Source organism: Sinocyclocheilus anshuiensis, unplaced genomic scaffold, assembly GCF_001515605.1.
Source record: "Sinocyclocheilus anshuiensis isolate Anshui unplaced genomic scaffold, SAMN03320099.WGS_v1.1 scaffold297, whole genome shotgun sequence".
NCBI lineage: Eukaryota > Metazoa > Chordata > Actinopteri > Cypriniformes > Cyprinidae > Sinocyclocheilus > Sinocyclocheilus anshuiensis.
This window is the reverse complement of record NW_015536479.1, coordinates 211,491-225,869: the sequence shown is the minus strand read 5'-3', so window position 1 is coordinate 225,869 and position 14,379 is coordinate 211,491. Positions and strand designations below refer to the sequence as shown.

Genomic DNA, 14,379 nt, shown 5'->3' with positions numbered 1-14,379 from the left:
GATCTCCTATTGGCTGATCGAGAACGGCTTCACAGTGCTCATCGCGGCCTGTGACACGTTCCGCGCGGGAGCCGTGGAGCAGCTGAGGACTCATCAGCGGCGTCTGAACTCTCTACACCCCCTTGAGAAGCACGGGGGACAGCCCGCCGTACAGCTCTTCGAGAAGGGCTATGGCAAGGATGCTGCTGGGATCGCCATGGAGGCTATCGCCTTTGGTAAAAACCCTGTGATTTTCGAGGTAATGAAACTTTAGAAGGATTCATTTGTTAACACTAACTCTCTCTCTGCAGCTCGTAACCAGGTCTTTGACGTGGTGCTGATCGATACCGCCGGCCGGATGCAGGATAACGCTCCTCTGATGACGGCTCTGGCAAAGCTGATCGCGGTCAACACCCCGGACCTGGTGCTGTTTGTGGGAGAAGCACTGGTGGGAAATGAGGCTGTGGATCAGCTGGTAGGTGTAATGCCACATATTGCCTGTAGAAGGCACTGCTTCATAATGTGTCATATGAAGCAGCCATCTTTGACCAGCAAATGTTTCTGGACAATAAAAAGTGCTTTTGCACTAGGGAGCGCTTGATGTTTCAGAGAGCCATTTATGAACTAAAATAGTGACAAATAATGGCCCACAAATGATATATACGACTGAATTGTGAAATTGAAATGTTTTCTCTTGCCATGAATATAGCCACTGCTGCTGACATGGCGTTAAATCATAAATAAATAATGGCCCACTGGTGCAGTTTTTCAGTAAATTTAATGATACCTTTTCACCATTTATCAACCCCAGTCTGCTTCCACTTATATTAAATTGAAAAGTTTGTCAAAGATATTGGTCAAAAATGTACACTTGTGTCTTTCAAGGAAGATTTTAGAATGACGAGAAAGTGACGAGAAAGTGAGTAAATAATGATGGAATTTCAGACAGGGTTTCTTTTAAATAGAACTTGATACCTTTATTCAACAAGGATGCATCAAATTGATTCAAATGACAGTAAATCCATTTATAATCTAACATGATACTTATTATTTAAAATCAATGCTGTTCTTCTGAAATTGATAGGCGAAGAATCCTAAAAAATGTATCATGGTTTGCACGAATATTAAGCAGTAAAAACTGTTTTTTGACATTGATAATATTAAGAAATGTTTTATGAGCATCAAATCAGAATAATAGAATGATTTCTGAAGGATCATGTGACACTGAAGATTGAAGCAGTGTTATTTTAGTATTATTGAGATACTATTATAGTTTTTAATTATTATTTTTATATTTTGTTTTTAGTTGAAGTTTTATATTTTAATTTGTTATTTTAGTACATCAAGTTAAACTAATGAAATTGTAACCGTATTTCACAATATTAATGTTTTTATTGTTTTTTTGCTTAAATGCTACCTTGGTGAGCAAGCATCAAAAACAAACAAAATAAATAAATAATACTTTGGAAAAAAGTAACAGGTACAACATAGCAACATCTATGTATGATAACACTAGCTATGTTTCCATCACCCTATTTTAATGCGCATTTTGAAGTATCGCATGAGAAACGAGTGATGGAAACGTCCAATTTCGAATAAAAATCCCTTAATTCGCAAAAAAGTTTTTACGCTTGCTTGAGGTGGTTTTTGACTTGTGCGAAAAAGGGTTGATGCGAATAATGGGAGATGGAAATGCATTTTGCGAATAAATTCCTCCCAAGTGCATCAAAAAGTCGTGACTTTGCGCTATGGGACGGCAAAACCTGACTAACCGGCGGACTGATCTCGTTCACAGCATCTGAAATGTTGTAATGGTCATTCGGAAATGCACGAGCAAAGTCTGTCGTCAAAGTATTTCTGTATAATTGTCTTACACGGCTGCGTTCCCAAACAGCAGCATTCATTGTGTTTCGTTTGCTCGCTCTGAGGCGCAAGTAATTTATTATATATGAAAATGATTATATTCTCCTACTTTTCTTAGTGATTTATAGTGCCAGCTAATCAGGAAGTGACGATTTTGTTCTCCTTGACTTGTTGGATGGAAACGATGCTTGTTCGCAAATGTTTTATGCGATATTCCAGTTTTGCACATAAGTTAAATTCGCAACTTTGGATGGAAACCCGGCTACTGAGAGACTTAAATCAAACATACCCAAGGAAAAGTTAACGCGGGATAATTCAGCCAGTTATAATCAATATCTGGGCTGCACAGGATATCCGTGATGGTTACCACTCTCTCACTTGTTCTGTTTCTATTACATGTGGGAAACTGATATCTGAAACGCAGTCCTGAGCTTCTCAAAAATTCCCAGGTCATTAAGTACTGAGTGTTTTTCGCTTTGTTTTAGGTTAAATTTAATCAAGCACTGGCTGATCATTCCAAGACTGACAAACCCAGGCTCATCGACGGCATCGTTCTCACCAAGTTTGACACCATTGATGATAAGGTATGACCAGAACCCTTTTTTTTTCATGGCATGTTCTTGTGAAATGGATCTTGGTTAAATATAACTCCAGACCATTTCCTGTAGGTGGGCGCTGCTATCTCCATGACCTACATCACAGGTCAGCCCATCGTGTTTGTGGGCACCGGGCAGACGTACAGCGACCTGCGCAGCCTCAACGCCAGAGCTGTGGTCAGCGCACTCATGAAGGCCTGAGATACAAGACCTGCCTCTGCTGCTCCAGCGACATTCACGGTTCAGCTACAGCTAGATATGAGACCCTGTGACCCTCTCAGCTTCCTGTGAATGCAGGCATGCCTACGTGTTGAAGTGATAGGTGTTTTTTTTGCTTTCCTACAGGTTTAACTGAAATTCAGTTCATATTTAGGATCCTTGTGTTTTGTTCCAGGAAAAAAAAGTGTTTCAGTTTAATGAGTGGAAGGAATATCATTTGACTTGATCTCACCTCGGCAACCATTTTTGATTGACATGCAACACAGCCAATCAGACAGCAGTGCTTTGGTTTTCATTTAAATAATGAGATAATGGACAGTATTTTTGCACTTTTCTGCATCTGTTCTTTACGATCAAGTGTAATTTCTGCACACCAAAAAAGATGGACTGAGGTGTTATTCCAACGTTATAAGAGAGATAATATATTCTAAATGTATTTTGTCTACTTTTTATTTGATTAATGTAGGTACATTCAGATGATGCCCACAACCCAAACTGTCTCATGAAATCACTACCATAGTGCCTCAGCTCATTACTTCAGCCATTGATCTCAAAACTATTCTGTACAAACGCTGCCTTTTCTCATTCTTCCTTTTGTACTCCGGCTTTTCATGTCTCTGGATATGAAAGGCATTAAAAGGTATTGTAAGGTTTGGTGCTTGAGGTTTGAAGGCGCCTCAGCAGAAAGTTCTAAAATGCTGCGTATACCAAACTATCTGAAGCCCTACAAAATTTTTAATTTTTGTTTTAATTAATTAGTGACTACTGCCATTTTCATTTTCTTTCAGATCCCTTCATCCTTTTATTTTAGAACAAAGTCAGGTCTTAATTCTCCTTCACCTCATGTTAATTTGCGCTAGCACAATGGCAAGACTGGAGAGCTTCATAGAGAAGATTTGTTGTACTTTGAGAATGTGTAATATTTCTTAAATAAAGCTGCTATAATAGCTTGTAATGATGTGTCATGTTTGGAACTAGTAGTGTGTAATTTCGTTTCCTGAAACCTGTTTTTCTGCCACAGGAAAAAAAAATCTGCTTATATCTCAATTCAGACTTTTTCTTTTTTAGATTCAGAATTACAAGATATAAACTCAAGAATTCTGACTTTTTCTCGCAATTCCAAGTTACAATCTCACTTCCTGCCGTGGAATCAAAATAATAGAGTTAATTACGAATTTTGCTTAAATTTTAACTTCCTTGCAGTTGCTCACAATTCAATTTCTTCTCAGAATAGCAAGTTTGTATTTATATCCTACATATTCTCAGCTGCAGGGGAAAAAAGTTAGAATAGTGAGATATAACCTCAGAATTGCGATTTAAAAGGTCAGAAGCTAATTCCATGGTGAAACATACTTCCATAGAATTAACACTATCATTTCTACAGAAATAATACAAATAGGCATGTCTGTTGAATTCCAAAAACAAACTTGCCTCATGACTGGTGTGGTCTGATTCTCTAAAATTATAGGCTGGTTCTTATGAATCGGTCAAAAAGAATTACAAACCCGCGAGTTATCGGTTTAAATCGGTACAGTCACCAACTTCAGCAGGGTATTACAGAGCTGCAGTAACAGCGGACTCACTGACTGGATGTTTATGACGACGTACATTAAACATTTTCACACAGAAGTGTTGGTGTAGTTGGCGCTAATATCCTCCGTCGCGGACCTTTGCCGATTTCATCCCCCATCTCTTTCCCACTTCGCTTCTTGTCTACATGCTGTCCTATCCTAAAGGAAAGGATTCTTAGTTCACCCAAAAAAAAAAAAAAAATGTCTACTCATTCTCATGTCGTTCCAAACCCACTTCGTTCCTCTTCGGAACCTGGCGCATGCGTTTACGTTCAGAAGAAAGCGCGCGCATGCGTCGTGGCTTGTGCTACTCTCCAAAATGGCGGATTCTGAGCCTGCTCGCCTGAAGTTATGGTTGATTGCTCTTCGGCTGGATTTCAACACACCCTTTAACGTAAACTACGCCAGAGCGTGTACACACCTCACGCACCAGATGCCGTGCGCGCGCCCAAAGACAGTTGGACATAGTAGTGTATTAGAGGTAAAAAATGATATAAATACTGTTCGGTTTCTGGCACAAACCGATCATTTCGTGTCTTAGGACATCAATGTGTCGTCACAAGCCACAGGGTTTAATTTGGATTTGTCTGTGCATGTTTTTTTTACTCTCATAGATTTTGTTACCATTGCCGTGCATTATACGACTGACAGACTGCAACGGCTGGAGTTAAAAATCATCATTTGTGTTCTACTCAAGAAACAAAGTCACCTACATCTTGGATGCCCTGGGGGTAAGCAGATAAACATTAAATTTTCATTTTTGGGTGAACTATCCCTTTAACTCCGAGAGAAGAATTGTTGAATAAATTATATTGTTTTTGTTTTCTTTGCACACAAAAAGTATAAGTTGAGCCACTGATGTCACATGGACTGTATTATTGATGTCCACGTTTCTGGGTCTGGGAACATTTCAGTTGTGTTGCTGTATATGCAGGGTCAGAGAGCTCTCAGATTTCATCAAAAATATCTTAATTTGTTTTCCGAAGATGAATGAAGGTCTTACATGTTTGGAAAGACATGAGGGTAAGTAATTAATGACAGAATTTTTGAAGTGAACTAACCCTTTAATAAAAGAAAAAAACTAAACAAAACTAAATCTTTAAAAAATAAGTTTTGTTTAGTATGTAGATGCTGATCAATCCACCTTATTTTGCAAAGTAAGCTATTTTCTTTCAATGTATGAGACTGCGATTGATTAGCCTCTAGATAAATAACCAGAAGTCCACAAACCAGTGTCTTTATGATTACGATAATGAATTAAAATAATATAACAAATACCAGTTTGCTTTACAAGCAGCATAACGGGTTGTTTTTGTACAGCTAAAGTAAATGGAAGCAGGTGACACCGGAAGTTTCGTACATTCAAGTTACAAATGGCCGCTCTTGCACGTAAGTTAAACATAAGGTGTGTAGATGTAATTCTTGAAAACACATTCACTGCATTTATGTGCTTTCATTAACAACAACAACAACACATTTGGTACCAAACAGATGCTTTATTTTAAAATAGCATATAAATACCTAAAAGACATTTGTGGACAGAGATGATAAAACAGTGGACCACTGGAGTTAAAATACAAAAGGTTTATAAACAACTGTTTACATGTCTTTTTTGAGCATTACTGACCAAGCATTTACGACTATAAATGGGGACTAACTGACAAAGTGCAATAAAATGTATTGAAAGTTGTGTGGTTTTAGAGGAATTATGGCATTATATCATTATCCTCATTAGTCTCGTGACAAGTTCAAGTAGATTCATGGAAGCTGAGATGCTTCTATAAGTAAAGCCTGAGAAATCACACGAATTTTGAGTCACACCTCAGTCACTCTGACGAGGCATTTATTGCATTTCCTCCTCCTTACAGGACAGATTTAGTAATAAAAGAAATGTCCTGAGTCATATTTCAACCAATAAAAATGTGTGTACTGTATATTGAAGCTTGTTTCCACAACAGAATAAAAAAAATTAAAAAGGTAATTGCAACATTTTTTTTTAACAAATCTGACTTTTTTTCTTAGAATTCTGAGTTTACATCTCACATTTCTGTATACTGTAATTCTCAAAATACTGTATATGGAAGCTTCTTTCTGCCACAGAATAAAAATAAAGGTAATTGCAACCTTTTATCTCACAATTCTGAATTTTTTTCTTACAATTTTTTGTAAATCATTATTTATTACAGCAAATGCTTTTTTTATTTAATGAGGGATTTTTCACATTACGGTAATCCGAATTTGAAGGTGGGCAGTGTTTAGGTGTGATAAAAATATGTTGCAATGCAAAATTAACCATGTTAACAGTTAACAGTATATACACACTTATTTAGGGATGAAATATGACATGGACATTTCTTGATCATTTTGTGAGGTTCACACAATCACCATTTTAATATTGCTGGTGCATTTACTGATGTGAAAAATGGGAAGTGAGACTGCATTACTAACAGTCCTGTTCAAATGTTTTGGTATTTGACAGCTCACGTTTAAGATCAGACTTCCCTGAACATTATTCTTGGTCCACACTTCACTTAAAACCACATAAAAAAAAATCTCCCTCACTCACATGAAGTTTCATCAACATTTTCCGAGTTGCAGGAGTTCACAGTTTGCTTGGTGGTGCTTTTACTGACGCCTTTCCCATGTGAAGCGGTACTGGCGGCGCTCGGGTTAAGTATGAGAAATGAGTCTGCTGTGCGTGAAGATCTAGTCATACCAGATCCGAGCGGAAGGGGGCAGCAGAGCTGTGGAAACGTTCCCAGACTGCCACTTGTGTCACGAGTGGTAGTCTGGACAGGGAAAGAGGAAGAGCTACAATGAAGGTCTCGTTACAACACAGTGCGCATCAGCTGATTTCATCACGGGAAGCCACGGGTGCGGAGGAGTACAGTGGGAAGGTGAGTATAAAACAACAACAGAAGCCCTTGTGCTGTATTCATGTTTCTGTCGTTCTAGAAGCATGCACTGAAGGAAAGAAGGGAAAAGGAAAAAATGCATCGTCATATGCCCAAACTGCCTTTAGCATGCAAGCTGGTTGAGGTGCCAACACAAAAGCTGTCCTAACCTTGCAGGAGGTTTTTCTGGGTCGTAAAGCCATTATGACTTTCTTCGCCTTGTGAGATGGGAGATCCTGAATTAATCCAGCAAATAAATCGGTGAAAAACAATAAACATCAGTTCTATGTAATGCATCTAAAAAGTGAAGACAACTTACCCCAGCCATTGGTTACCACGTCGCGATCCACATCCCGGTTGCAAATCTCATTGGCCAGTCGTTCGAAGTACTCCGGCAGGTCGGCGTATTCGTTGCCGTATGAGATGACCTTAATGCCCTTGTCTAGCATGTTGTCACGGAGCTTCTTGAATTCGCCCACATCCTCTCGCCGCACCAGCATGAAATGCTCAAGGTCAGACTTGTGTTTGACCGCCTCGAGAAACAGGGCCTGGAAGGTAGTGTCATCCACTGTCCTCCCACAGCCCAGGAACACAAAAGACTTGGTTTCGTAGAGTTTCTGGATCTCCCTCTGCAAAAACATGCAACAATGTAATAAATACAGAGTTCTGGCATGAAACTCTAGATGGCGCTGTCCGATAGGTCTAACTCAATCTGACTTAATGACATCATTATCACATGGCACAGCTGATTGGTTCTCTCCTGTATCAGTAGCCAATGAGCTCGCTGCTCAACATTCAAATATATGACTAGTGCTTGCCGTAGCAGTGCAGCTTGTTTCAGAAACCCTCCACCTTCCCCAGCTCCACCTGTATAGATCTGCTACGAGGTGATTAATGTATGCTATATGGGGGTTATTTCATGTATGTTATATTTGCAGCAGCAATATTTCTTACATGCTTACCGCGGCATGTCTGTGGATGTATTGGCAGTAGCAAGTCTCAGTACTTGCTCTGCCGCAGCAGATCTATTCCGCCAAGACCAAATACATTAACATTGTCATGTACATTACCATGCCAATCCCTCCGAGAGTTGTCATGGCAGAACTGACGTTAAGGACTGATATGATGATTTTACGTACACTTTGAATACATGTGAGTCTACTCATCTTATTAAAAATAAATAAATAAAATTTACACGTATTTTCCCCCAAAAAACTTTTTATATACATCATGAATTATAAATTTTAGGGGGAGTTGCTCCAATTGAAATAACCTTGCCTTAAATGTCAGATTATCTGATATTTTGAGAGACTTAATTAATCTTGTTTAATTAATGTTTAATTATTAATCTCGACACACAATCATGCAGGGGTCTCTATGATATAATTTATTTTATTCTGCATGTTAGTCTCACCACATGACTTTGATTCGGTAAACAAAATGTATTCAAATATTAATAGGCAAAGCAGAAGTTCATTCGTTTCTAATTTTTTTCAAAATCGCACTTGTGATTTAAAGCACAATTTTTAAAAATCCAAGTTCGCTGTGCTTGTTTGTAGGGCTGCACAATTTGTAAAGTTTTGTGATTATATATCAGTATGACTAAAATAATGTATAATATAAAAACTAATACATACATATATATTTTACATTTTATTATTATTTGATTATATTATTATTTATCATCTCAATTATTATTTTCAATGCTACTACAAGTACTAAATAAATGTACAACAATAACAAAAAAACAAAAAAAGAGTATTTAAGAAAAGTAATATTTTTAAAGTTACACTACTAATATTTCTGGCTGTCTTAATTTCTTCATTTTCAAACATTAAACCATCAAACTTTTGATTCTGACAGAAAACCACAGGGAGCCCTTAATAAGCACAGTGCCACGCTTCACTTAGAAAAACACAGCGGATTTACTTAATTCAATTCCAATTTGATAATCGCACTGAGCCATATCGCAATTTTGATTTTATTTCAATTAATCCCTATGTATCATCCTGACATTTTTGACTTTATGACCCGGAAAACATATCAAACTGAATATGAATTCAGACATTATAACATTCTTATCATAGAAGAGGTGTATTCAATTTATGAATTATATTTTTAATGCATTTTTTTAACTGCGTTATGTCATAGACCATCATAACATAATAAACTGTTATGCTGCTTTTATCAGCATCATATAAACTTCATATAATGCTGTCATAACAGTTTGTATTTGGGTAAATTATTTCAAGGACTGGACAATAAGCAATAAAAACCACCACAAAAGGGAGTATCTCTTCAGGCCAGAATGCTTTGGTTCACAGTGTCCTCCACCCCGGTGAATTATCAACGTTCCAGTGGTGTGACTTTTTTTTTTTTCTCCTGAGAGCAGAAAACATTCACTCACCATGACTTCTGTGTTCCTCAGAACGTTCTGGTAGCCAGCAGGATGCAGTACGATGCCGCTGGGGTTTGTGTAAACACCGTGAATATGGAGTACGCTCAGTCTTCTCTTCTCCTGAGCCCACTCCAGAACCTGCACACACAAGCACACAGCGGCATTTCATACTCCACTGCTCCCAATCCGGCTCCCACTAGGAGCGTCCAGCTGCTTTTAATGACCGCGGGTTCTAATCAAGAGGCATTTGAAGGAAAAGGTGCACAAACACCCTGCCTAAAGGCCACGCTATGGAAAACCACACACGGCCTGATGAATAAAGACACAGGGAACTGAACATGCAGTCACTTGTATTTCCGAGGGCCCTTCAAGTGAGCTGCTGTAGAGCTTACATGCACTAATGCACTACATGACGCTTGGCCTGAGACCATAAGGCTGATTTTATGGCTAATAGCTGAAGCTTTCGCTGCTTTGTGCTGAAGGAAATTTATGGCCAAAAGCAAACAGAGATGAACCCAGTGCACTGAACATCTGAGAAACAGCGTTTTCAAAGCACACTTTGTTTTTAGTTTGCACTGAAAGCAACTGATGATCTGACGATGGGTATTTTTGTACAAGTCCCCATAGTCTCTTCTTCAGATATTTTTAGCTGTTATTTATCAGTGACTTTTATCAGACATAATGCAATTCAATCATAGACTAAATAATCGTGCGCTATATGACATCACATTGCTGATGGACGTTCAGGTCCCGATGACCTGCCAACAAACATTACAATTTTGAAGTGTTTTATATTGATATGTTTATATGTTTTATATTGATATTGAATGAATTCTGAAGAAGACTGGAGTAATGATGCAGAAAATTCAGCTTTGCATCACAGGAATAAATTACATTTTAAAATATATTCAAATAGATATTTAAAATTGTCATTTTGAAGAAATCATTTTGAATTTTTTTTACTTTTTAAATTTAAATGTTAAAATTTGACTAGCACTGTGAAAAAAAACACATATATATTACAAAAAAAAATACAAAAACGTTAAACTTGCAATTTATAAGAATGTTTGATTGATAGATAGAATTAACTACTTACAAAATAACACAAGAACAACATAATTATATTAGCAATAATCGATTATTGCGGTCTCTTTATTTATACTAATAGTCACATGATTTTCACAAGCGAATTTCTACAATTTAGAATTTTAAATAAGACCTTATTTAATATTGCTACCTCAGAATACAAATGTCACGGAGAATAAATTACATTTAGATTATTAAACTATCTTCTTTCATCAACGCTACATTTATGCACCGACCAAATCCAATTCTAAAAGTCAGACCTCCTTCACTATTCAAATGGTTAGCGTCCAATAACTCAGTCTGAACTGTGATGCTAATTCACCTCATTTATACAGAAAACACAGCTGGTACCTTCTTCTCATCTGTGAGATCCAGAGACTCCAGCTTGGTCCCTTGATGGGTGGCGTAAATCTCTAGCAGATTGTCAAAGTTAGTGGTGAGGACCAGAGCGCCGCTCTCCATTAACTGCAGCACGGAGCGGAGGAGATGCTTCCCAGCGTTCTCCATCTTACACTCCAGGTCATCAAACACCTCGTAGAGGCAGTCTTTAAAAAAGGTGGAGCGTACATTTCCCGTCCTCTACAGAGACCAAAAGAAAGAAATTTGAGATGAATAGAAAAACAAATCAACTTCAGGAGTATTCAAATAACTCTTCTGGGAATGCAGTTACTGGAGTCAACCAAAGCAGGCTTTTAGAGAGGAAAATAAGCATTATCTTTTTCAAAGGTCTTGAAATGTTCTCTATGGAACACATCAAAGGAAATTAACAAGCACCTTAATTCATATATTTAGGCTAATCTTGTAGGCAATGAAATTGGCTTGATTTTTACACATGGTGGTGTTCACCAATGCAAACTTCAACCCCGATAATAGGAACCTCATAAGAAACAGAATACTTCAGTCAAATATTTAGGCTATATTTGTAGGTAATTAGAAACTCTGCATAAAATTTTTGGTTCCAGAGTATGTGACAGATTGTGGAGAGAGCGCTGAGAATAGAGGAGTTTTGACAGCAGTGCCCTTGTCCTGGTCAGACTCAATCTCATTACACTGAGCTGAATTCATTCTCTGAGCTTGGCAGAGGCACATGGAAAACCAGAGACAGCGAGAGAGAGAGAGAAAGAGGTGCTCCTATGAATAGCTTGCAGAATCCACTTTCTCAGGAAGAGGCTAATTATCAGCACCTCCACACCTGATGTGAACTAATGCCTCTGATCTCAGAGATGTAAATGTCTTTCAACTGTTTACACCTGGTATTAACCTCGGTCTCGGCGTCTTTACAGATGAAAAAGATGTACAAAACTTTTTTGTAACAAACCACTCAAAATTGCATTTGCAGGGCTCCAGACTAGACCAAAAATATTAATATGCAAAAAAAAATATTTTTTTACCAAAATCAATTTAGCATTACATCACTTGCTTATCAATAGATCTTCTGCAGTAAATGGGTGCCATCAGAATGAAATAGCTAATAAAAAATTGTTTCTTACAAACATGCAGCTTTTCACTTCACAAAACATTATTTGATGAACTGGTAATGATGATTACTTGTGGATTATTGTGATGTTTTTATCAGCCATTTGGACTCTCATTCTGATGGCACCCATGCACTACAGACAAAAAATAAAGTTTAAAGTTGTGAAAACTACATATAATCTAGAACCTTTATACCATACATGCCATTGTAAAGATTAGATGTTTATCCCTTACAGCCTTGATTTCATCTGTGTCGAATTCAATATGGTGTCTACCCTCACTAAGGTCTATTTATCTATTTTATTTTATTTTTTCTGGAGCCCTGATTTGTGTACTCAATGAAAAATAACAGCATTGAGCAACAAGCATTCGGAAATGAGATGAACATGCAATCAATTCTTAGAAGGGTCTGGACTTTTTTGTGCTTATCAACAGTGACTCAATAACATTGATGTCTGAATCAAAAAAGCAGTCTGAAAGTCTCAAGCGTGACTTATATATTCATGCCCAAACATGTCAAAGCGCAAAATGTATTTTGACTGGCATCCACTGACTTGCTGCGAACATTACAAAGAATGCATAACTAAATAAATATGTAATGCTGAAGCTGAATGGACTAGCATCTAGTCACAGCATGTTGTTCTGGAGGTGTGAATCCTGGACGCATGTTCAGATTAGCCTAGTTTTTTGCTCCACTGCTCTGCTCATGTGAGGCTCAAAACTCTCACAAGTAGGTTAAATCACTGAAAGACCTTACACTAACAATAACAAACAAACTGAGCTTGGAAATTCACTGGGTGGAGACAGGCAGCAGGTTGATGTTTTTCTAGGATAGTTATTTTGTTGATGTGAATTGTTCAGCTACGACCATTCCAGGCAACGAAACCCCAGCAATAGAGCTGAAATTCATTACCTAACTCCCTTTCACAAGTCTAATGCCATCTAAATCCTCTAGTGACACGGTGGGTTTGGATGCAAATGATACTGAGGCTTACAGGGATAAACCCCTGAGTGCTGTTTTGACGGGGCGACAAAAACAACAACATTGGTGGCACGTGGTTCTACGCCCCATTTTGGCTAGAGAGAGAGGAAGGGACTAATGATGGACAAACTCATAGTTGTGCTCTTCAGTCCATGCATTGCCTGGATCAACAATACAGAATTTTTTCCTTCAAGATTTTTCCTTGCCCTGCCAACTTTTCACTGATCACAGAAACTGAAACATTGTATGTTTAGTAAAATATTTTAAATGTCCTTTTTTATTATTAAATTTAAATGTATCTTTATTTTAAATGTACTGCTACTTTATAATATCAACCATAAAATCCGAGGTTGGACACTGTAAATCAATTTTAAACAATCTTCATTTTGATGAATCAATATGAATTCTTAAATCCTAAGATCCATCTTTTAGTCGACGCTGTTTCCTGTTGATGCGTGAACAAAATAAATTATATAAAAATATATGACAAAATATATGGATACATGAAATACAGTAGGTGGACAACCAAACTGCCTATTACCGCCGCAGGGCCACAGCGTTAACTGCAAGTCAGTCGCGTGTTAAAGTTGTTCACGAAACTACCGCCAGGTGGCAGTGGCACTACTCATTAGCCGAGCCGAGCGACAGAAAGATAGAGATGGCGGATAAAAAAACGAAAGAGGAAACCGTCTGCGGAACAAAAGAAGGCTTACGATAAGGCCTAATATAGTACTTTTACGATAGAAACTACCGCTAGGTGGTGCAAAGGGAAAATTTGCAAACTGACTGAAATTATGATATTTTGTTTTGTAAACTGAGATCAAATATCGAAATAAAACAACAACAACATTATAATATAAAATTATAACATCCTTTATTATAACATCCTGTATTTAAACAAAGTCTCATCTTTCAGTCAATTTTATAACAAAATTCTAACAATAAATGTGGTTTTCGACACTTTTAAATGTGGCATAACAGATCAAGTGGCACGTGAACCAATCATTTCTTCCTCTTTACTACTGGTTATTGCACGAAATAAACAAACGAGAAGCAACCCTCTACATTGTATAAGTAAATATCGGATCAGCTTTCCAGCGCTGGAGAGAACTCAAGGAGCGGAAGGACTGCGATCGGACGCCGAGGTTGCTTTGTTACTTCTAGAGAGGTGAGTAACACCGTGTCTACACCGGACATGCCGCGCCGCAACAGCTAAAGTCTGTCTACACTGGACGCAATAAAGCGACCATTGAAAATCATTTGAAATTTGTGTCAATACGTCATAAATAGAACGCAGCAGCAGTTTTCTGTCAGG

General features: G+C 37.8%; 2 protein-coding genes across 8 annotated transcripts in view; one reads left to right on the top strand and one right to left on the bottom strand.

Moving 5' to 3' along the window:
* The window catches only part of srpra (SRP receptor subunit alpha), a 14,624-nt gene extending 11,012 nt beyond the window's left edge, over window positions 1–3,612 (top strand). For both annotated transcript variants that reach the window (XM_016462030.1, XM_016461945.1), the window contains exons 11-14: window positions 1–215; window positions 291–454; window positions 2,328–2,426; window positions 2,511–3,612. In XM_016462030.1, the coding sequence (XP_016317516.1) occupies window positions 1–215; window positions 291–454; window positions 2,328–2,426; window positions 2,511–2,639 (607 nt within the window). In that variant the 3' untranslated portion in view covers window positions 2,640–3,612. The remainder of the gene's footprint in view (window positions 216–290; window positions 455–2,327; window positions 2,427–2,510) is intronic.
* A 2,811-nt stretch (window positions 3,613–6,423) lies between these two features.
* The window catches only part of LOC107669270 (protein FAM118B-like), a 15,303-nt gene continuing 7,347 nt past the window's right edge, over window positions 6,424–14,379 (bottom strand). For 5 of the 6 annotated variants that reach the window (XM_016461699.1, XM_016461540.1, XM_016461470.1 and 2 more), the window contains exons 4-8: window positions 10,958–11,185; window positions 9,530–9,658; window positions 7,442–7,751; window positions 7,293–7,358; window positions 6,424–7,192 (exon numbers count right to left, since the gene is read on the bottom strand). In XM_016461699.1, coding sequence (XP_016317185.1) covers window positions 7,164–7,192; window positions 7,293–7,358; window positions 7,442–7,751; window positions 9,530–9,658; window positions 10,958–11,185 — 762 coding nt within the window. In that variant the 3' untranslated portion in view covers window positions 6,424–7,163. The remainder of the gene's footprint in view (window positions 7,193–7,292; window positions 7,359–7,441; window positions 7,752–9,529; window positions 9,659–10,957; window positions 11,186–14,379) is intronic. The other variant, XM_016461843.1, reaches the window with a different exon arrangement.